The following is a 22,772-nucleotide window of genomic DNA, read 5'->3' on the forward strand; positions in this document are numbered from 1 at the left end:
CATCAGGCAGCAACTGGTTATGCTCAAACTCACACCTCCGAATCACCGCTAAGCAATTATTCACTGTTTCACGCTCTGCAATTTACTTTGCTCTATGCAATCACATTAGTTACTAAGTACTCTGCATTAGCAAGGTCAACGGGGCAAGCTTGGGTTGTGCCGGTAATTGCACCCAGGTCAGCAGCCTCTGCTGCCGCAGCTGCGGCGCTCAGCAATGCCACCCCGGCCAGGGCAGCTGCGCCGGCAGAAAACCTCTGCACAGGAGCAGGCAAAGCACTTGGGCTTTACCAGGGCTGGTTTCGTGGGTGAGCTGGGAACAGGGTGCATCGCTTCAGTTGCCTTTTTCTTTTCTTTCTTTTAGTTACAGGAAATGCCTGAAATAGGAAAAAACACTTCATTCACCGTTTGCATTCCTCCACCGCTAGGTGCAGGGACAGCTCTCCCCACAGGTGCCTTGCCAAAAAGCCCCCTGTGAGCAACCTGCTGTTTGCACAGCGCTTTAGCAGAATTAGCTGTGAGAACAAGATAAAAAGGCTGTGAAATCCCTCCAACGAGCGGGAACAAGCCCGGCAGCTGAGAGCCCTTTGAGGGACACGCAGCAGCTCCCGCGCTGCCGGCTGCGGAGCTTCATGGGCTCAGCACCGCTCTGCCGGATTGCTGCCCACCCGGGCACGACCCAGCTCCATCCGGAAGGAAGTCTGCCAATAAAAAACCCTGCGTGTCCTCTCTTTTTTTCCCTTACCCTGATATTTTTGCTCTCCCCAGCTTTTTCAGGACTTTTCCCAGCTGGAAGCAACATCCTGCTTGCAGTCGGGCACTGCTGTGACCCTGGGAGCTCCAGCTCTGCTATTCCCCTCTCATCCCTGCTAAAATCAGTCCTTTTTCCATGTCTGGATTCAAACAAGGGGTCATCTGCTCTGCTGAGGAATGCAAAATACCAAAAGCAAATACAAAGTTAAAATAAAGCAGCAACCCAGGGTTTCTGCAGCTTTCCAGCGAGCCGGGCCACAGGAGAAGATTCTTCTCCCACACGGCAGAGGCACCACAGCTCCTGGGACTCGTGTCCTGGTCTTTCGTTTAAAGTTAAATTGCATTTCCAGGTTTTTTTTTTTTTGAGAATGAGGGTTGTGCAGCCTGAGAGGGCTGGGTTACTGCAGAGGGTTCAAAGGGACGACGGCCAGGGCACAGCCAGGGACACAGCGGGGACACGGAACCCCAGACAGAGAGGTCTCCAGCAAAACCCCCTCCTGAGCTCTCCAGCTCCAGCCCAGCACTGCCCGGCTGGCCCCAGGGATTCCACAGCCAGTGGGAAGTTCAACCTCTACAAGGGTTTAATGGAAATAAAGCAGAGCATCTGAATTAACAGAAAAATGAAGCAAGTGGGGCCTTTTTTCCCCACCTGCAGAGCAGTGCCTGTTCCTGAGCCCCAGGACAGCCAAGCCAGGCTGGTAACATCCACACCAGGAGCTCCATTTTCCAATTAAAAGCTAATTGTCTTTTTACTCATTAACCATGCCAGGCCTTGCTCATTTTCCTCGGTATTTTTCTGCCCCTCAATCTTTCTTAATAAGCACTCCGCAATGCAGGACACCCAGCACTATCTGGATTTACAGCATCAGAGCAGCAGTTAATACTTCTCAGCCTCATAATCCTTTCATTTAGGAGCAGCTCCCAAACAGACGTGCCAGGCTCACCCACCGATTTATTCTCCGGCAGACCCTGCCTGCTCAGGACTCCCAGCTCACGTCGGCTCCGGGAAGGAAACGCAATTCTGGCTTGGTTTTGTAAAGTCACCCAGCGCAGGAACGGCTGAGCCACTAAAGCCCAAGCAGAGAGGGATGGTTTTATGATGATTTTTCTTAAAATAACAACGGAATGGAAGCTGCTAAAGCCAGGCTTTCAGACAAGTGGTCCCAGCTGCCTTTCCAAAGCAAACATTGCAGCACTGAGAAACAGAAATAAAAATGACTTCATGGATTTACTTTGGCCCTGAGCTTGTAGAAATGAAAAATGAGCTCGGTTTCTGAAACTCCCTCATTTCCCAGGATCCAAGGTTTTATTAACAAGTTTGTCAGTAAGGATTTTTTTACTCTATTTCCAATGTAAGCCACAGCCTGAGGTGAGATTTATACAGCCCTGCTCTGTTTTTCCATCCTGCAAAGGGACAGGGGACAGTGACCCCAATAAGAGACACAGGGGTGAACGGACCCCTTCCCCGCATCCTTGCTGTGCTGCCAGCCCCAGCCAGAGGCAGATCTGCCACGATGGCTTTGGTGGCTCGCAGATGGCAAATTGCACCACAGCCCTGAATGGGGCTCACCCGAAGAGCTGTTCACGCGCTGGTCTAACTGGTGAGTTGTGAGCTGCTCTTCAGTATTTCCAGCACCTTTCCGATTGGAAACAGTTAGTATACTGCTACTATCACTGCATTCCAACCTTGGCTACATCGAAACGGCACACCGTGTTACTGTTACTGCACCGAAACAGCAACCTGGACACAGCTTTGGCCTCCAAAGGAAGGAGGACACGAGGCTCTGCTCCATCACACACTCCTGGCGCTGTTCTCCTCCCCACAGCTCTCTGCAGCCTCCATCCACTCCTGCAGCCTTGCAGAGACCCTGGCCACACTAAGCTCGAACACACTCCAGAACCTTCCCATGAAGTAACTAAAACCATTCCTAAACAGCCGATTAAACTATTGAGAGAGAGGGGGGAAACATCCCTAGCCACACCTAGGGCTAACATGAATCCAGCAATTTGCCAGGAAAGAAAAGATCCCACGTGAAAGCCGGTGCTTTGCTGCATCCTGGCACAGCGCTGCCTCCCTCCGAGCATTATGAGGCCCCGGGCAGAGTCAGAGTCCAAGCAACAGGGTGATGTTAGCACCATCATTTATTTGAAGAGGGAGCACAGCCCTGGGGAGAGGCGCCCGCCGCTCCCCTTCTGCGGCGCGGCAGTACAGAGCAGCCCCGCAGGGAGCAAGGGGCCGGTTCCGAACACGGGCCACCCCAACACACTTCTCCCGCGAGTGTGCAACACCCTCCCTGCTCCTAGAGCGAGGGGAGACCACTCCATTCCCCGGGGAAAGCCGGAAGGGGAGATGCAAGACGTGCAGGAACCTTTGCAAAAGCCATTCCCGAGGTACCAGAGCAGCCAGCATGAAATCCAGGCTGCGAGGCTGGTCTCCACCGCCTGCCGCGCACGCTGCTCCAAGGTGGAACACGGCTGCACGCTTCTACTTTTGCAGAACCCAGGTCTCGCAGAGAGAGGTCTTGCTGTTAGCTCTCCACCCTCCCTTGTTTGCCTTTCCATAATGATCCCAAAACTTGCATTCCACACATTAGCCAGCAGTTAGCCCAATTTATTACAATATAGATCTACCTGGGAACAGAAGGAAAAAATCCACCCCCACATACTATGGCCGGGCAGAGGATACTTTTTCCTGTGGTTCCCCCTCCCCTCCACTTATAAAAAAATTTAAAAAAATAAAATAAAAAAAGCAGAACAATCCTTCATGATAAGATTAAGGTCCTTGATGTGTGAGACTGTTTCAACATGCCCAAAAACTGTCGCGCTTTCTCCTGCATGAAGAGTTGGTCTTGGGTTCCACCACAGGCCACCGCTTTCCAAGCCCTGGTCATCTACAGAGGGAAAAGAAAGCATGCATACAACACAATTATGGGACAGGACAAACACAATGTTGACATCCTGTTTTAAAACACTGCAAAAATAAACAAACTAACAGCTACCTGCTACCCAAGGGAAATAAAACCCCTCACTTACGAGCACCCATCTTGCAACCAGGAGGAACTTGCACACCACCAATTACTCATCACAGCCGAGATGGTCGTTTCTAGCAAAGGGAGGTTACGTTCAGCAGTTTCACAGGTGAGTGCTCCATTTCAGAACTATCCACATGTCCTTTCAGGGCTTTCCTTACTTGACTTGAGACAAAAACCCCAAAGCACAAACCCACTAAGGCTCCTTGTGCTAAAGAAAGTCCAGAAGGATGGAAAGAATTCAAGAACAGCTTTGGGGTTTATTCCCAGCCAGTTCAATTCCTACAGGAGCTGCACAGCCCCAGGTCTAGATTGGTCAAAGACCATCCTTAACAGCAGTTTGATGCCTGTAGTTTCAGCAGAGCCCTGCAGCACACAGGAAGAACCAAAAATCAGGTGTGCTTCAGTCACTGCATGCAGAAAGGGCACCCATGAGGCGTTTTTGCACTCCAGGAAAACCCCTGCGAATCCTCTGATAAATGCAGCCAAGAGAAACACAACGCCCCGAACTGCAAATACCCATTTACAGGCACTGCAAAGAACCAGAGGTCGAGCTTCGGCGTTTGTTTACGGCAACAAGGCCTCATGCAGCCAGAGCATGGCTTTGGGGCTGATTTAGGTTCAGCCCACAGCGAGGTGAGCTTCCTTCATAAATAACCGCCACTGCTAGCAACACCAGCCCGGCACAATAAATCCTGACAGCCCAGCAACACCGCAGACAGCTCTGCTGTCTTTGGGCAATGGGATTTCACTGCACCCCTGTACTCTGTCACCATGCAAGCTGCCTTACCGTCACCATCAAGTCACTCCCAAAGCTTTATTTATATGGATCTATTAGCTCTCAGAGCAATACAACCCTGCCTAGGACAGGAGGAGGAATGGAAGTGTTTAAGTAGGGTTTATTTTGAGAAGGGGAAGGAATTACTCTGGCTGAAGAGTACTTATTTGTCAGGAGAAAGAGCTTTCACTACAGACAGCTCTAATCCCGGGACAGCTGCAACCCCCCTCGCTGCAGCCTTTAGTGAAGACTGAGCCAAGGCTGCTCAGTGAAGACAACACTGTACCTGGACTCTTCCTGGGATCTGAAAACACCCCCAACGCTAGCCCCCAGTGGCAGTTTCACCCCCCGCCAAGGACAGCACGTATTTCCATCCTCATTCAAGCTACCACAGCGCTCCCATGACTTGGTCCAAGCAAATATCTGCAAAATCATGGTACAAATCCCCTTCTCTAAGCCACACTACCTCACAAAGCAGGGATACCCCTCACTAGTGCACTCTGCCTGCAAACATACCAAATGGTGAAGATTTTAAGAGCACAAGAGACCATTTATGCCCCAGGGTGCATTTGTTGTCTACTGTGACTCCAGCACGGCCCAGATGTGCTCCACACCTACCCTGAGGAACAGGGTAGCTGTAACACCACCAACCTCAGCAGGAACTGCCAAGGTGGTACACCGTCAGCTGGAGCTCGGCACTGCCACGGCTTCAGGTAAACAGCAGGATAAAGCCAGCCTACGCTGCCTATGGCACACAGCCTTCATCACAACCTAGAAACACCCTAAAAATCAGAGAGATGGGAAATACCTTTTTGGCTGGCTCAGCATCTCCAAACCTGGGTGCAAAGACAGCCCTGACAGCATATGGATGCTTATGCAGGAGGGCACAGAGCTTCGTCCCCTTGCTCCTCCTCCCAAGGAGGGACAAGGGCTGCACTACCACCAGTTAGCCTCCTGAATGGGAGGACAGGGGCTGCAGGGCTTACCGGTGCTGGTGGTCTGAAATGGCTTGGCATTTTCCTGTAGGACATTTTCTCTGGCTGCACTTGCACGAAGGCTCTGTTGAGCAAACCACTGTCGTTCTTTCTGCTCGAGGAGGAAAGGTTCAGGGACCTCGACAGGAAATTCACAGGCTGCAAAGGGGAAAAAAAGAAAAGTATAAGGAAACAAGTTATTTTGCCCTAACAGTGCTGATACTTGGCCTGGCCAAAAGGCTAGCTAACAAATCCTACCCTTCACCCACATTCACATGGACTGTTCAAAGGCAGCTGCAGGTGGCAAAGCTCCCACCACTGCTTTGCACAGGGTTTCTCTGGAGCAGAAGCCAGCTCTACCCTGCTCTGAGGACAGCAGCCCTCACCTGGGCTCTTTTGAAAGAGACAGTCTTGGGGAGGGCAGGCATATTTTGCGTCATATCTTCATCCACAATATCCAGGGCCAGAGACTTCCGGACCTTCTTGATGGGACTCCTGCGCAACTGGGGGACATGAAAAACAAGTGTCAGCATGAATCAACCCGGTGAACTCCCATCCTAAGGGCCCAGGGTGCACACCAAGCCCGCGTCACCCCAGGTCTGCATTGCACCAGCACCTCAGGAAGAAGGCGTGCAGCAGCCTTCCCCACCACAGGGCACAGCAGCTTCCAGTGCCCTCCTCCTGGCACCGAGAGCCACTGATTTAGACGAGGAAGCTCCTTTCAGTAGGAAAGGAAAGCCATCAGGGCAACTGAGCCAAGAGACTTTGCATACCAGCCCACAGCCTTCTGGGAGCCCAACTAGCCACCCATGCCATCCATGCTCCAAGTGTGCCACGGGTCTCTCCTGTAGGTTAGGGACACAGCATCTCCTAACCTGCCCTGAGTTCAGCATAAACCAGGACACAGCTGGCTGTATTTTAAGCAGGCCTTAACCTCTTGCTGATTAAAAGGCAGCAGCCACAGGCCAAAAACTTTCTGGCATCAACAGTAGGATGAACAAAACCAGCCAAAACACCCCTCAACAGCACAGGGCAGCTCAGTAGCAGGTATTGGATGCAAAATCAGCTCACCCCTTGTTTCCTCTTCTGTTTCTCAGGCTTCACATCATCCTCTATGATAAGTTCAATGCCAGCTTCACTTCGGAGAACCTCTTTCAAGTCTTCTTCCAGGTGAGGAGTCTGGGGCTGGTGTGAAAAGGTGGAGAGAGAGCACAAGACAGTCAAAAATCTGTATGCTGGGTAGACTCACAAGTATTTCCCTCAAGGGATAACGGGGTCAGGGGAGCCCACAGTGGGGTGACAAACACAAAGACGACTTATTTACTTCCCAGCTGGAAAAGATATTGACAAGATTTCTGCTAGCCTGACAGGTTTACAGGAGCACCAGGCATGAGAGACTCTTAACAGCTGAACCCCCAATGTGCCATTGAGAGACCAGACAGAAGGCCTGGGATACTGGAAACTGCCATCCCCACAACACTCACATGCCTAGGTAGATCGTTCCCTTGCTTCTCCTCAAGGCCATCAGTAGCCAAGTACTAAAGCCTGATTCAAGGGCGGTTTTTGGCATTTTTAGCTGGTTTATAGCTAAAAGTCCTCTGGCTACTTACCATGACGTGTTCACCATGACAAGGTCCCCTTCATCCCTCCCATCTCAGCCTGGCACTACCAAACTGTACCTTGTTACGGCACAGATTACAGCTCGCTCACAGCACCACTTTCCTACCCCACGTCCCGTTTGTATTCGTTACGTTTCTGCCACGGCAAGCGGCAGACCTGCCCAATACTTACCAGAGGCCTAATTGGTCCATATTTCTCCAGGGCATTTTTGAAAGGCGTGGGAGTGTGGGGAGTGTTGTCTACCACATACTTCTGATCTGGTGTGACAAACCTGGCAGCAGAGAGTGGGAAAGATGAAGAATCAGACATGCTGTAACCCACACAAAGTAACCCCCGTCCTTCTGAGCCCTCTCATCACACGAGCCACTCGCAGAGTCTCACGTGGTGGCAGCAGAAGCCACCAGCCTGGCTGGACTGCTCCTGGGGTGCGAGCAGGGCAAACAGGCATAGAGGAGCCTTTAGCAGGGAAAACATCTTTCAGACATGCCAGCTACGCTGCTTCACCCTGCCAGCTGCCAAGCACCCTTCTCAGAAAGCAGTACAGCACCTCCGACGCAGGCGACACGCAGCTCTGCAGGCCAGCCCTACTCTGCAACGCTTCTGCTGGCTCAGGTCCAGCCTGGGCTTTGCAACAGTCACAGCTGGACCAGCAGAAGTCCTGGGTGCAAATACACTTAGAGCAGCCAAGCCAGCTCGCACCGCCTGGACGGGGGAGCTGCTCTGGACCATGCCAACAACAGAGCGGTTTTGCTAGCACAGCCAGCACCCCCAAACACTGTGCTGCTTCAGTGCGGCGACTGGTCTGCCAGCAAAACACCCCCTGTACAGACCACCCCTTCTCACCTGCCTGCTACAGTGCCTTGGGTAATCATCTCCCTGGACTGCCCCTCAGGACAGGCAAAGCAGAGGGTGCAAAGCTAAAGGGATGGATCTGAACGGCTCTTGCTGAGAAAATCAAATCCCTTCCCTGCTGGCACAGGGCTCACAGCACAGCAACGTTTCTCAGACAAAGACACGCACAGAAGGCAACAGCCCACCCAGCAGCTGAGCACAACGGTGGTCACTTGGCTGCAGCCCAAATCACATAGGACACTTGCTCCCTGCAGCTCAGAGAGGAGCTGTCTTTGGGGAGAAAACACTGATTTAAGGAAATCCCCAGCCTGCCTTGCTCCTGTCTCAGAGTGCCAGTACAAGTACCGGGGGAGGTATGTTTGAATTGGACCAGACTCCTGCGTGGAAAAGCACGCTGCTCAGGTGGGGATGGGGGAGGAGGAAAGGACTTACGCTGAGTTCTTCTGGAGCAGAGGGGTCTTGTCCCTGTGCAGAGGGGTGGTGACAATCACCTTCTGACTGCACACAGGCGTGGAGGTCAGAGATGGGTTCTCCAGTTCTAGTGTATCCTGTTTGGTCCAAAAGTTTAAGAACTGCACAGCACAGGAAAGAAAGAAAGAGAAGACACTCAGCCACAAGCATCCCAGCATAGTATCACAATTCACTACTTTTTCCTAAATATGGGGGAAAACCTGAAGTAGGGACAATCCTCCCATAGTGAGTGGCACAAGAGGGATCTGTCCCAGTATCAACTCTTACAGACTCATACTGTCCTGTACGTGGACACACACGTGAAAGTTGCCAGAAGGTGCCTCACACCCATAAAGATTATTCACTTCCCATAAGGGATGAGTCGATACGACTACAAGCAGCTACAGGGTGGGAGAGAAGTGTCTCCTTGCACTGGTCCAGATAAGACCAAGCAAAATGGTGGAGGGGTAATGCCAGCCCACCAAAGGTCTGTTCCAGCCTCAGGTCAGCAAACGTGAGGGAAGCCCAGGTAATGCAACAGCATACAAGACAGCAGATTTTGCATTGAGCTGTCTTCAGCTTAAACTGTGAGAAAACCACAAACCATCTCATCTCTGCTAGGATTTTACTTCACAACAGCTAATAAGTGACAACTTTACTCCTACAAGGAATGAGATCTGTACTCAAGAACCTATCAGCAGAGAAGAGCTGTGTGTGTTACATTCACTGATGGTTGAAGCTTAGCCTGAGAGGCAGGACATGCTGTTTGCCTTCTCACATTCACTCCAGGCCTTCCAGCCTTTCACACTCTGCAAAGCTGCACATTTCAGGTTCCACTCTGACTTCTCAGTTCTTGCTGGCCTGGCATTTGAGGTCCATCTGAACCTGGGTGTCACACTGCCACTTGAACCTGTGTCACTCAGGGCTGCAGAACAGCAGAAATAAAGGCCTGGAAGGCATGGGTAGTCAGGGTCTGAACAACAGAGCCGCGGTGGGAACTCTGCTGGAGAACACAGCAGCCTTTATTCTGTCTGTTTTATAGACAGAACTCCACCACATCAATATATGAGACACCAGTGGGTTGGAACACCACAGTGCTCCAAGATGATGTATGTTAGAAACCATGTGTGCACACTGTAGAAGTCATGACAAAGGCTGGAAGCTCCTGAGTCCCCTTTGCGAAGACGACAAGCCCAGGAGCATTTTCCTAAGCACAACAACTCAGAGATCTGCACAAGGCATGTCCTGCCGAGCCTGCCCGCATGACTTAACTGGAAACGAACAGGGAAAGCAACTTTTCACTGTTGCCACGCTGCTACCCACAGCTGGGGCAGCAATGCCGTGGGGACAGAACCACTGTGCTCTTCATCAGTCCGGGAGCGGGCAGGCATGCAGATCTGCACAGTGGTGCTCCTTCCTCACAGCGGGCACGTGCTCTGCCCATCACGCAGGGCAGCTGGGCTTCGCCGACGCTGCAAGCGCTCCCAGAGGCGGACACGGGCTGCTGCTCCCACAGGAAGGGCAGCACTGAAGACAAGCAGTAGCAGAATCTAGCTCTGCGCCTTGTTTTAGCAAAGATGCACACCTTGTGCACTGGCACTGCCTCATTCAAGGGAGGAGAAACACAAAGCTGGCAGAGCTGATGGCAATACATGGCATTAAGGCAAGTAGGTAAGAGCGCTAACATGTTTATTGGCTCATGACCAAGCCCAAGGAGAAGAGCACAGACTGGACTCTGCCATTGCTCTGTACCTGAGATGGAGAGAAGGGCAGTGTCTTGACAGGGGTGCTCTTGGGCGTCATGCTGTTGCAGGAGTCAAGGAAGGAAAGGCTGGTGCTGGTGGCATTCTCCGTGACGGGGGAGAGGGAGATCTTCCTCTTCTTCTGCCTCTTCAGCACAGAGGGCGGCGTGCCAAAGCTCACGTCTGCATGCGGAGAGATGGGGATGAGCTCCCCCTTGCTGCTCTTGCTCAGGTCGGAGATGGTGTGGCCGTCCAGGCGGTACTCGGTCACATTGGGCAGGGACGGTGTTGGCTTGCTGGGGGTTTGCCTCACCGGGCTGTTGCTGCTACTGCTGCTGCCGGCGGAGGGTTCCTCAGGCAGGTCAAACTGGGTCAGATCACACCACCCGTCTGGGTCCTGCACACAAGGGAAACCATCAGAAGCGGCCCAGGAAGGAAAGCTGAGCAACCAGCTGGTGCAGATGCAGAGATGAACTGGGAGGCGAAGTAAGCGGGTCTGTGAGATTGCACCAGCTTTTGCAAGGAGCCTGGCTAGAGGAGAGCTCAAGCCCTCCTCCCCTCGGCTGCCTGCAGAGCTGAGAACCAGACCAGGGAACTGACCCAGCTGAAAGCTGCTGCTCCTGCGTAGAGCAGATTTTTCTGTTTACGCAAGGTTGGTTTCCCAGTTCAGTTCACAGCACAGCTGCACAAACAGCTGCATCCCCACACAGAGGGGACAAAACAAGCAGCTGGGGATAGGTCTGAGGACAGGGGCTGAATGAAGCAACTGTCACCCAGCACCAAATCAGTCTTGGGCACACCAACAGAGCTGCACACAGGGCTCTGCTGTAACCCACACTGCTGGAAGCAGATTAAAAATAACCAGACCAGTTCAGAGATCAGCTGCTTCACAGCTCAACCCCACCAACACCCAAAGTACCATACAAGCAGGCCCCTAAGGACCCACAGATGGGCCGTTAAGCCTTGGGCACAGACTCTCTGTCCTCCTATACACATGCAAAGTGGATCCTTCACGGATAATCAGCTCATAAGCTCCTCAGGCAGGCTGGGGGCTGCAGAGACATTTCCCTCTGATGGCAGCAAAGTGCTCTATTGATTCCAGGCAGCCTTCCTGCCCTGGCATCACCCCGGGGACCTCAGTGCTGCCTGACTGGCCCAAAATGACTAGTTTCAGTGAAGCTACCCCCACTGAAAGCAAATGGGGGTCATCCCAGTGTGAAGGGGTCTGTCCTGCATACTACAAGTGGGCCTGGCCTATTCCCAGTCTGTCCTGTCCTATCCCATCCCATAGGAGGAGGGAAAGGAAAGCCCATAAGCACGGGCCTGAACTTCTATGAAAAGGAGAGCTGGGGACACTCTGGCTGATAAAGGAGGGCTTGAGATCAGGTTTGCCAGCATCTACAGCCTCCCACACCAGCAGAGCCCACGCACAAGGACACCCACCTCGGGGAATTTGCAAGCCCAGAGCAATACTGGCAGAGCTGGAAAGGCCTAATCCAGCCCTGGAGAAGAGATGGTGGGAAGCCACAAGCCAGTGACAGACCCAGCCCTCCTCAGGATGCCCATGGTGATAAGCGTGGTGATAACCAGTAAGTTCACTCAAGGTAAAAGGGTGAGGATCAGCCTCCCTACATTAGCTGGAGGAGCAAGGGTCTGTTACTTACAGATTCAATCATGTCCAGAGCTTCATTGAAGGCTGGCACTGACGTTGGGTACAAATAGTTGGCAGCTTCGACGACCCATTTGTACGGTGATGTGACAAATGAAGAGGCATCCTCAGGCACCGCATCATCTGCGGTCCCCTCAGCGTTATGCTCCGCCAGTTCGGCAGCTGGCAGCTCCGAGGGTAACTCCTGCACACCCGTCACTTCCTCGTCACTGACATCCTCTTCCTTTATTTCAGAGATATCAACTGGCCAGTTCTGCAGGACGGTCTTTGCACAAACAACAAAGAAAGTCCAGCTGTTAGCAGAAACCAAGGGAACAATGTCAAGTCCTGGGGACAAAGAGCAAGGGTCCCTGGACACATTCAGCTCTGCCTGCTCTCCTACCTGCTGTTCAGTTTGTTCCACATCCCTCTTCTCCCTCACTGCTCTGTCTCATACACCACCTGAGCAGGAGTCCATGCAACACAATGAGCACAGGACTGTTTAATTGAAGATTTCACTTAACAGTATCACAGGAGAAAGCTGAATGAAGGCTGAGCAGGTAGCACTAATTCTGCATTTCCTACTTTCCAAGAGCCTGCTTTTGAAAACTACATGCTTTCTTCATGAAAAAATAATTGGGTGTACTTCCCCTGCTTCCTTTTTTAGAGGAAAGGAAGACAATACCTCTTCACCACAGCCCCCACACTGTCTGGAGCAGCCTCCTGCTCCCACCAGCAACAGCACAACGGAGCCAAAAAAAAAAAATCTTCCATCTCCAAGACAGACCTGGTGCTGGGATTGGCAAGATAACAGCACTAGCAGACTGCTGTCCTCCGCCTGGATAACATACTCAGGCTCACATTACACCTCTAGCTCCCGGAGGGAGAGATCTCCCAAGAGTCAGTCTCTTGGAGAAGGCTGGGGGAAGGCACAGACTGTCTATGTAGGCACCAGGCTGTGGCAAAGGCTGCATGGGAGGCAGCAGAAGGGTGGATGAACAGCTCTGATATGCATTAGCAGAGCAGGGCACTGACCCTGCTGCAAACGTGCTGCTGCAGTACCTGGCTCCCAGCTCTCGTTCGACTTTGGCTCTCCTTGTCATCCACCTCCACGAGCAAGTACAGTGACTTGGACTCCTTGGTTTCATTGAGGAAGCCTCCCGTGTCCACCTTCCGCTTGATGGTGGAGTTCCAGTGATTCTTCACAGCATTGTCGGTCCTGCAGAGAAAGCAGAAGGAAACAGAAATCACCATTTACAGCAGCTTTAAAGCACAGCTAACAGCTCCCACGTGCTCTCCAGCCCTATCCTGTGAGCCCAACACATGGATCTCCACTGGCCACCCAGCTGCGAAGGCAACAATGAGCAAAGAGGTCCTACCTCCCAGGCAGCAGCTTGGCAATCTCTGCCCAACGATTCCCCAGGACCTTGTGGGCCTCAAAAATGATGCGATCCTCCTCCTCTGTCCATGAGGACTTCTTCACCTCAGGGTTCAGGTGGTTATGCCAGCGTTCCCGGCACTGCTTCCCTAAACGCCCTTTCAAGTGCTTGGCTATCAGGGTCCATTGTTTGGTGCCGTATTTTTTAACCAGTTCAATTACCTTTGAAGAGAGCAGGAGGGAAATAAGGAAATGGAATAAAGGAGGGGAAGGTCAATACAGTCATCTTCAGGCTTTGCTCTTCATCTCTCTTGGGACCAGGTAAGGGTAGACAGAGAAAGGCTCCTTAGGAAAAACAGCTGGATGGATCCAGCACTGACAATCAGTTGTACCAATACTTGTGAGAGCAACGATTCAGCCGAATTTCTGAAAGAGGCTGTTTCCATGCAGACATTTTGCCACGTGGCACCTGTGAATGCAGACGGCTGCTCACAGAAGATGGTATGGAGACTGGCAGGTGCTCCAAGGGCAGAGGGGCCCAGATTTAGAAACACATGCCCGTTTCTGAGCAAGGGCCAAGTCCCACCTGCTCCAAGGCTCCTCTGCCCTCCCTCCTACCGAGGACCTGGCTGCATGACAGCAGTCCCCGTAAGCTCTGCACTAGTCTGCCCGCTGGGACAGAGGGGCACAGCCTCCCTTTAACAAAAGGTGCTACACCCAGGACATGCCAGGGCCTGCAGCTTCTTGCCCCACTAGCACCAGGACACACGGTGAAAACTCCAAAGCAAAAACGAACAATATTCACTTAAGAGCCACCCACTTTGCCACTTCCCCTTCACCCAGGGCTTTGTCACTTCTGCCTGAGGCTCAATGCAAATGCTTCTGGGCAGGGAATCTGTCCTAAGCCCCTGCAATATGTCCACGGCACAGTCAGGATGAAACAGGCTACTGCCTGCAGTGTTCAGCCTGCCAAAATCTTAGAGAGGAGGCTGAAGGGTTCTCAAAGAGCATTTCCACCCTGGCCAGCTGCGCTCAGCTGAAAGGTGCAGGTAGCCAGGTGATGCTCACAGTGCTCTTGGCCCATAACAAATGCCCCTACCGCAGACTCCTGACTATCAAGCACAGACAAATGGACCAAAGACATCAAACAGACACAGCCCAAGGAGCTGGAGTGCTTGTAGGGCAAAGCGCAATGTGCAGTGTCAGGAGGAGAAAGCTGGAGCCCAGCCTGGCCAGGATGGCAGTGGGCATCAGGACTGGCAGGGTAGGCTGGCAGAGTCATGCAAAGGGAAGGGGAAAGCAGGCAGCAACTGCTCTGCTGTAGGAAGGTGGAAGGACAACATAAGAAACTTCCTTAGGATGTGCTTGACATAACACACAGATGGGAGGCAAAAGGGACCGTAACAGTCTGTAATGGGATCAAAAGGGAAAGAAACGGGGGAGCAGAAACGTTACAGAGAATCTGACAAACTAGGAAATTTTGCAGCAAAAAACCTTGGTAAAAGTTGGAATTCATTCATCATCAAGATGATGAGACTATCTAAGCTGGCCCTTCTCAGCTCACTCTGGAATCAGGAGAGAAACAGGCCATGATCCACCTAGCTGACCTCAGACATCCACTTTAGGCTGTCTACTGTGGCACAGGAAATGCCGCTTTTATTTTCTCTTGGGTCCAACATGGCCAGGTCAGGTGGAGACCCGCCAGCAGGCAGATGAATTAATTCCCTTTTCTGCTCTCTCCCTTGGCACCCTGCTGTAGCAGTACTGTGTGAAAAGAAGAAGGTGTTTAGCTACAGAGGCCTAGACCTGCTTCTGCTCGTCATGACCACAGCTGCATTAGGCTGCTCAGAACAGGTCGGAGCGCTGCTCTCACGGATATCCACCATTGGAAAGAATTACCCACAGTTTACAAAAAGACCTGAGGGTCTGACACCTCCGTCCTCTCCGCAGACAGTCACAGTCCAACACTCGGATCCTCTGGGCCCTGACTTACCTTTTGGTCCTCCTCTTTGGTCCAAGGGCCCTTAACCAAGTCTGGATTCAACACTCTCAGCCACCGGTACTGACACTGCTGATCACTGCGGTTCTGGGAAAAGGAATGAGAGTAGCCAGGCATTAGACCAGAGGCTCCAAAAGCCCCCACAGCAACAGCAGTCCCCCCACACACAAGCTGTCCCATGGAAAACCTGCAGAAGCACACAGACAATACATACTACAACTAGGGCACTGGGCACAGAGACAGGAACTTCAATATCTCACTCCAGCTGCAACAGACTCGCCCTTGAAAGTCCTCTATACAAGAAGGATGTCTCCCTGCCCTGAAGGAGCACCGTTTCACAGCCTGGAGGTGCAGTACAGAACAGAGTCCCACTGTGCAAGGTGCCGCACAGACACAGAGGACCAGCACAATGAGCACAAGAAGCAACATGCAAACGCTACGATTCCCAACTGGGCAAGAGGTCACTTACAGGAAAGTGACTGGCCAGGAACTTCCAGTCATTCTGCCCGTAATGTCTTACTAACATCTTCAGCTGCTCATCCTGCGAAGAACAAAGACATCCACTTTCACATACACTGAGGCAACACAGGCACCCCTGGGCTGACGGCATCAAGAGAACTAGATATTTTGAACTGTTAAGATGGTTTTTTTGGCATTCTGCATTCAGGGGAGGAAGGTAGCTCACACTGTCCTTTAGCAGCACTCCAGTACATGCAACCCAACTGGAACAGTTTGGTTCTGGGCTCTGTACTAGGGCGAGCTCATATGGTGAGTACAAAACAAGAGCTCAGCTCTGTTCCAGTACAGTCTGGTTCAAACGCTGGGGCCAAGGCTACCTGCTTACCCAGCCCCAGTACACCCCTGACCAGACAGTCCATCTCCCAGCCCAGCCACTGCTTTTGCCTGGCCAAGAAAGCTGACCGGTTTAAATGTATCACCACTAGCCCGGTGGTCTATTGTCTTTCAGCGCTGCTGGGCTCTACAGCACTTCGCTCATGAACCCCGCTGTGGCCCAGGTTTGCCGACTCTTACAGCTCACAAAGCGCTTGCTATCGGTGTCCTTGCCTGCGTACTCTGGCTGGGCAAACAGAAGCATAAAATAATTCCCTTCCCATCACGAGCCCGAGGCTTTGATCTCTGCAGAAAGACCATTTTACTTGATGTTCAGACCCCAGGGGAGACAGGTCATCTTGTAGTTTTCAAACAGAACAAAGATGATGGAGGAACCGGGAGGAGGGAAGAGAATATCCCAACTAATTTCAGGCTCTCAGCCAGGATGACTAAGCCATGATCCCAACAGTCTCAACGCTCCCTGCTTTTGCTACAGAAAAGGGAGGACATTTCCACTGTGCGATTCAGCTTGCTGGAAGCCTCAACCATCCTCTGGAACCCCTCTTGCTCACAAGAGCGCTGCAGGCTGCAGATGCCTCGCTCAGGGCATCGTGCTTAAGCTAAAGTGGTTGGAGCCCTTGCTCTCCAGGCTACACTTCAAACTCCCCTGAACCTCCCAGCCTCATTAAGACTCAGATCACATCAGCAAAACAGACACATGGTCTTCTCCAGTAGCAAGACAGCAGGAGGTGGTGTTGTGGCCAGTGGGAGACGACTGGGGTGGAGGCACCCAAGCCCCGGGTGCCATGCCAGAGGTCTACCCCAAAGTACCTGCTCTCAGCAAGTGCCGGGCTCTCACTCACCTCTTCTTGCGTCCACTTGACTTTGCATCTGCCATCCCGCTGCTCCGGCACATCCGAGTCGGTATCCTGGTAATGCAGCTCATCCTGGTCCTCACTAGAGAGGAATAAACAAAGATTATAATTTCCGCCTCTGATAAAAACACAGCAGAGGGAGCAAACCGCACCATGCAGGGCAGAGCTCCAGGTCTCCTCTCTTCCAGCACTGAACCCTGACACCTCACAGACATTCACTCAGACACCCCAGGTTCAAAGGCGTCCCTCAGGTTTGGACTCCAGTGCACGCCAGCAATTTTTACGCTGCCGAGAGCGGGGGAAGGAGCGCTTGTCTTGACTTCTGCTGCCCTCCGTCCCTCTGGGAGGACTTTGTGTCTAGGGACTGGCACCATTTCCCCTCCTTACAGCTCGCCAGTCTCACGGATTGCTGGAGTAAAGAGAAGGGATGCAGAAGCAGCCAGAAGTGACCCCACTCGTGCCGGGAAAGTGGCCCCAAAGGGCTCTGCACATCACCCACCCGGGCCCCCCAGGCCTGCCCTGTCACCCCCCCCGCTCCCGAGCGGGCAAAGCCAGGCCCGCGCCCCGCTACCGGGTGGAGCCAAGAGGAGCCTTTAGAGCGGGGCCCGCGGAACACGGAGCCCGGGGGTGCGGGGCCGCGGCCCTGCCTGCAGCCCGCCGTCCCGCTGCCCGGCCGGAGAGCGGGAACGGGCCGCCCGGGGAGGCGGGGGGCCGCGCAGCGGTGCGGAGCGGAGCCCCCGGGGGATCCCCAGGAGCGGGGGAGGCGGGAAGGCGCGGGGCCGGCACATGAAGCCCCGCCGCGGCGGGGTCCGCACTCACCCGCGGCTGCGGCGCGCCATGGCGGGGCCGGGCGGCGGCGGCGGCACTTTCCTATCTCGCGCCAACGGCGCCCCCCCCCGCGCGGGGCCGGGCCGCGCATGCGCGCTGCCGCCTCCCGCCCTCACAAAGAGGCGCGCGCGGGAGGGCGCCCGCCCGCCTGCTCCGCCCCCGAGGGGGCCGCGGCCCGGTGACCCCCCCCGCGGCCCGGTGAGCCCCGCTCCGACCCCAGCCCCATAAATCAACCGCAGGCAGAAGGATCCCCCCCCAGGGCACCTCCACCCCTGCAACAGCCGCCGGCAGCCCCCCGGGAACGCGGCCCTGGGGGGGTTTGGGGTGTCCCGGGAACCCCTCGGGACACGGCTTTGCTTCGCTCTAAGCAGGGGTTTGCTTCTGCCACGGCACGGCCGCTGTCACCTCCTGCCACAGCCAGCCGTAGGACACGGGACCCCCGGCCTTCCATCAAAACGGGCAGAAAAGCAAATTAAAATCAACCACCTTCCCCACCTCGCTTTTGCAGCGCCTCTCGCTGCAGGGGTGCACTGTGGGGTCCCCGGAGGAGAGCACAGGTCTGGCGCTTCCTGGAAGAGAAAAGGGGCGGTCAGCGTGGAAAAGCCCTTCCCTGCGCCCCGCTGCCGGGCGGCGGCACTGTCACCCCGCACACGAAAGGCGGGAGAGAAAAAGCAGCGGGAGCAGCTTCCCCAGCGACAGCTGGTCCTGAACAGGCCAGCGCTTCCTACACCGGCAATTTGGACTCCTGCTGTTTTCACGCTGCCTGTGCGCACAAAGCACGCACACCCGCTAGTGCCCCTGTCGTGACTGTAACGTCCGTGTTCAGCCTGTGCGCGTGGATGCTCCTGGCTCGCGCTTCAGAGCAAGCAAGACAAAACTGAAGAGAGATGTCACCTTGTTGGGGACCCTGCCTGAGCGTTGGGTCCAGGTAGGAAGGCTCCGTGTGTCCTCCTCCTCTCGCAGCGGAGGACCACGGCTCCTGCAAACACCCCTCTGCTCTCCAAGGCTGCTCGCTGATGGGGTACAAACACAACCAAGGCCTTGCAGGACTCCGTCTACCTTCAGCAGTTAGCCATGGCCCACAATCACTGCCCCTGTGCTTAAAAGGAAGCAAACAAAAACCCCTCCCTCTCCCAAACTAGCTTAATTGGGAAATTAGCCTCTTAATGAATTACCAGAACTATAAAACCGCTAAAGTAACACTGGCAAAAAAGGATCAAGACCTTGAAGGGGGTCTCTACAGAAGCTGAAGGTAAGTAGTGCTTTTTAGTCTATCCTCTTAGCATGTACTTCTTGTTTCCCCAGTATTTCTCACATACTAATTTACTTCAATTACCTTTAGGAAAAAGTACTTTAGTCTCTTAAAGAAGGCTTTCCTTCTAGACTGACCATAGAGCCCCCCTTTGCAGTAAATTCAGGAGCTTTTTATCTCCACTTTTAATGCATTCAGTGTAAAAATGGTTTCAGACTGCAGTAGCTGCCTTCCCTGACCTGCCCTGTTCCCTCGGGGTGGCTGGAAGGCAGCTGCTGCCTGAGCTGGTGGTGAGAACTTCCCTCCCAGGCAGAGGGGGAGCACGAAGGAAGCTCCTGCCCACGGAGCAGAAGGCAGGGGTGTGCAGCACGAGACCTGCCAGGAGGGCCTGTCCCCGAGGACCTCCCTGGGTGGGCTGTGGGACCCCACAGGTCTGTGGGTGGGGGTTACCATGTGTGGGACTAAAAGTAAGATGACAGCTGCTCCTCAGCCTATCCCATCCTAACCAGAGCCCGGTTTTAGTGCCTCCCTCTCAAAGGGACTCAACTCTAACTGTGGCTAATGGCCCTCTGACTTGACGAACGAGGATAAAGTGCCTTACCTCTGGGGAAAACCAGCTCCATCTTAGTACCACTGACAGATGAGAGGTTTACTGAGACTCCCTACACCCAGTACAAAGCTAAGAGTAGTGGTATACAGGCTGAGGCCAAATACAACTCTAGGGAGGCTCCATGATAACCTCCAAGCAATAAACAGGCTGTGGTGCAACTGTGTTGCTCTAGAAGACAATGACAGGGCTGGATGCCCACCTACCTGTCCTGGATCCCGCTCAGTTCCTTGCTCTTCTAAGCGATACTAGGACAGGATTTTGCAGAGAGCTGTCCTGCTACTCTAAGTCTGCAACTCGCTAGTGAACAGTAATGAACAGTAACACATTTATTCTGACAGGGACGTCCTGGTCTCCGTAAGCCTGACAGTGGTGGGATTCTGCACCATGCTGTCCACCAAGAGGCATGGTACCAGCACCCTGACCATAAAGGAAATCCTGGAAAATGGGTTTGTGGCCGGAGCTTCCAGCCATACCCATTCTTCTCCTGTCCACAGTTATTACATGGACTCTAGCAGTGCCTCCAAACCAGACACCTGGGAGTTTCTCATGGACTTGGACAACGCAACAAAAGGCAGTTCCCTGTGTGTCATCAAGCAGTCGGAGTCTCTGAGCAGCTGTGTGAAGACTGACCTGCACAGCCTGACCCAGGGCATCTCTGACCTCAGTCTTGTCTGCTTCTGCAAGACCCACCACGGTCAGGCCGCCTTTGACCTGTCCGGTTTGCCTTGTGAGCACCCCAGCAGAGCCGGCTGCCTGATGGACGTGGCGTCGCAGAACACCTCAACGCCATGCAAGAAAGAAAAGCACTCCAAACTGCTGGAGAGCCTGCTCTCCAAGAGTACTGAGCTCGTGGGCGACCTCTCAACCCTTGGGAAGACGCCAGCACCCAGATGGGAGATCTCGGCAATAAAAGCCCCCCTGGATACCAGCCTGTCCCTTGATGTGAGCAGTGAGGAGTTAAGGTTACTGGGATGCTCCAAATCGGACACGCCATCCCTGGAGACCTCTGTAGTAACTCCTCTGGCTTGGCCTGGGGCCTTCAAGAGGTGCCCTATGCTGACCCACAGGTCTGCCACCCCTGAGACCCAGCTGACGGATTTTGAGCCCGTCCCTGTGTTTCTGCATCAGGCTCTGTGACGCTGGCTCCACGCCGGAGCACGGTGGGCTGCGGGGTGCCTGCCCGGGGACCCTCTGTGCTGCGGAGGAGCACGGTGCACAGAGCCGCCATCCACGCTGCAGCAGAGGAGGTGGTGAAGGCCTCCTGCCCTGCCCCGAGGCAGGGGCTTGCCTGGGGGCTCCACCGGGGAAAGGTTGAATCTTCCAGCCTGGGGCGACCGAAACGGCGAAGTGCTCGGGGCGCTGCTGGGTGAGGACGCTTAGGCTGTTGATGGCACCCCCTGAAAGCCAGCACCAGCTAAGCAGCGGCCTTACTGGCTCCCTCCTCCTCCCCGATCCCTGTCTTTTGTATTAACAGAATAAAGATATAAATTGCACTCTGTGGGTGGTCTCCGATGCTCTCTGCCTGGCGAGCTCCGACCGCCCGCCTGGCCTGCGGCTGAGCTCCCCTGAACGCAGGGCCGGGGCCCGCGGGCTCCAGCCGCACTGAGGCCCGGCTGCCGGTAAAACCCCACCGAGAGCAGCCACCTCCCCACCCGCGAGGGGAGCCCCCCGGGGCCGCCACGGAGCTCCGGGGCCCGGCTGAGGGCCGAGACGCCGCGACAAGATGGCCGAGCCCCGGGCGGGGGAGCTCCGCGGCAGCCACCGCCCCGGCCCGGCCCCGCTCCCAGGTGCGCGGCCCGGGGCCGCCCCGCCCGCCCGCCCCCGTTACCTGGCAGAGGGCCCCGGCGAGCTCTCGGTGAGGGACGGGCGCGGGAGCGCGGCCCCGGTCTCCGCCGCCGGGCCATGGCGGCGGCGCCGCCGGGGCTGCCGGGGCCCGCCGCTGCCCACGGGGAGCGCGGGCAGGGAGGCGGCGGCCGGGCGGGAGGCGCCGCCGGGGCTGGGGATCCCTCTTCTGGCACACTGGGAGAAAAACAGCCTGCGAGCGGCGGGACCGGCCCGGCCCGGGCAGGGCGGCGGCAGGGCGGCACCGCGCCGCCCGTCAGGGGCAGCGGGGAAGAACGCGGCTTCCCGGGAGCGCCCGCAGCGCTCCCCAGCCACCCCGCGGTGCCGCCGCCTCAGCCCCCGCCATGAGCTTTCCGTCCCAGCCCGGAGGAATTTCCCGGAGGAATTCAGCACCCGAGCGCTGCTGAGCCGCTTCGGCCGTGACTTCCACACCCTGCTCCGAGGGAGAGAAACGAGCCCGCCCCCATCGCACCCCACCCCGGTACAGATTTTCTCGCTCTCCTCTCAGAGCTTCCCACCTTACACAGACACTTGCTCTCCTTCCTTTTCTTTCTCTCCCGTCGCTGCTTACAGCGGACACAAAGACGTGGAGAACTACTTGTTAAAACCACTTTCCAGGGCGTTTGCAGTTTGTTGAAGAACCAAGCTACACTCCCCCCTCTTCTTTTAGGGAGAGATTAAGAGATGAGAAGTCATGTTGCATGAGAGGACAGAGACAAAAAAGAGAAAGCAGCAACAGTTGCTTGGAACCAACTTTTGTGAATTACAGCAATAATTTCATGAATACATAAACTGCGTGCCTGACTTCCCAGTGGCCTAGCCTCACTTCTTGAAAGCCCCCACCCGCTTGTACTCCTTCAAAATTCTGTCAACCAGCCATAAACTTTATGTGTATCACATTCCCATGACCAAAGTAAGCACTTCTGTTTACAAAATAACAGTTTCAATACTTCCAGAGGGTCAAAGGGACAGCTTTGAAAGAGATGCAAGTTATTGCCTCCACATGTATTTCCCACTAGAGCTTCTGGCCAAAAAAACATCCATTCAGTGAAAAAAATCTGTTCTTTTACTTCAGCTGTCGCAGTGGCACTACAGACAAACAGTAAACAGGGAGCTGCTTGTGTTCTCTGGCTGCTCAGATGACTTTTTTTTCTAGACCATGTAACAACATCAGGAACAGGTGACAAAACAACTCAGAAAAAGGGCCCGGAAAGAGAAAGTATTTACAGTTTGAAGTATAAACACCACAGAACAGTACAAACCAGATCTATAATTAGGAAGAGGATCACACAGTTGTTTGGTTCAACTGCAGTC

General features: G+C 54.3%; 2 protein-coding genes across 4 annotated transcripts; one reads left to right on the forward strand and one right to left on the reverse strand.

The window, feature by feature from the left end:
• Positions 1 to 3,331: 3,331 nt before the first annotated feature.
• On the reverse strand, positions 3,332 to 21,566 carry MYBL2 (MYB proto-oncogene like 2). Of its 3 annotated transcripts, none has more exons than XM_075166327.1 (15): positions 21,445 to 21,566; positions 18,250 to 18,323; positions 16,915 to 17,008; positions 15,690 to 15,761; positions 15,215 to 15,307; positions 13,223 to 13,443; positions 12,906 to 13,062; positions 11,860 to 12,129; positions 10,206 to 10,592; positions 8,436 to 8,575; positions 7,323 to 7,422; positions 6,603 to 6,716; positions 5,918 to 6,034; positions 5,544 to 5,690; positions 3,332 to 3,641 (listed from the first exon to the last, which is right to left on the reverse strand). In XM_075166327.1, the coding sequence occupies exons 4-15, from the start codon at positions 15,744 to 15,746 to the stop codon at positions 3,513 to 3,515; spliced, it is 1,932 nt and encodes a 643-aa protein (XP_075022428.1). In that variant the 5' UTR covers positions 15,747 to 15,761; positions 16,915 to 17,008; positions 18,250 to 18,323; positions 21,445 to 21,566; the 3' UTR covers positions 3,332 to 3,512. The 3 variants fall into 3 exon arrangements, with proteins under 3 accessions (XP_075022428.1, XP_075022430.1, XP_075022429.1); XM_075166329.1 differs by having other exon boundaries at positions 18,241 to 18,323; positions 21,445 to 21,553; XM_075166328.1 differs by lacking the exon at positions 21,445 to 21,566 and having other exon boundaries at positions 18,250 to 18,457.
• LOC142089631 (uncharacterized) lies at positions 18,951 to 20,954 on the forward strand. The gene is made up of 2 exons (XM_075166330.1): positions 18,951 to 19,006; positions 19,955 to 20,954. The coding sequence occupies exon 2, from the start codon at positions 20,001 to 20,003 to the stop codon at positions 20,751 to 20,753; it is 753 nt and encodes a 250-aa protein (XP_075022431.1). The 5' UTR covers positions 18,951 to 19,006; positions 19,955 to 20,000; the 3' UTR covers positions 20,754 to 20,954.
• Positions 21,567 to 22,772: the final 1,206 nt, after the last annotated feature.

This window comes from Calonectris borealis, chromosome 17, assembly GCF_964195595.1.
Source record: "Calonectris borealis chromosome 17, bCalBor7.hap1.2, whole genome shotgun sequence".
Taxonomy (NCBI): domain Eukaryota; kingdom Metazoa; phylum Chordata; class Aves; order Procellariiformes; family Procellariidae; genus Calonectris; species Calonectris borealis.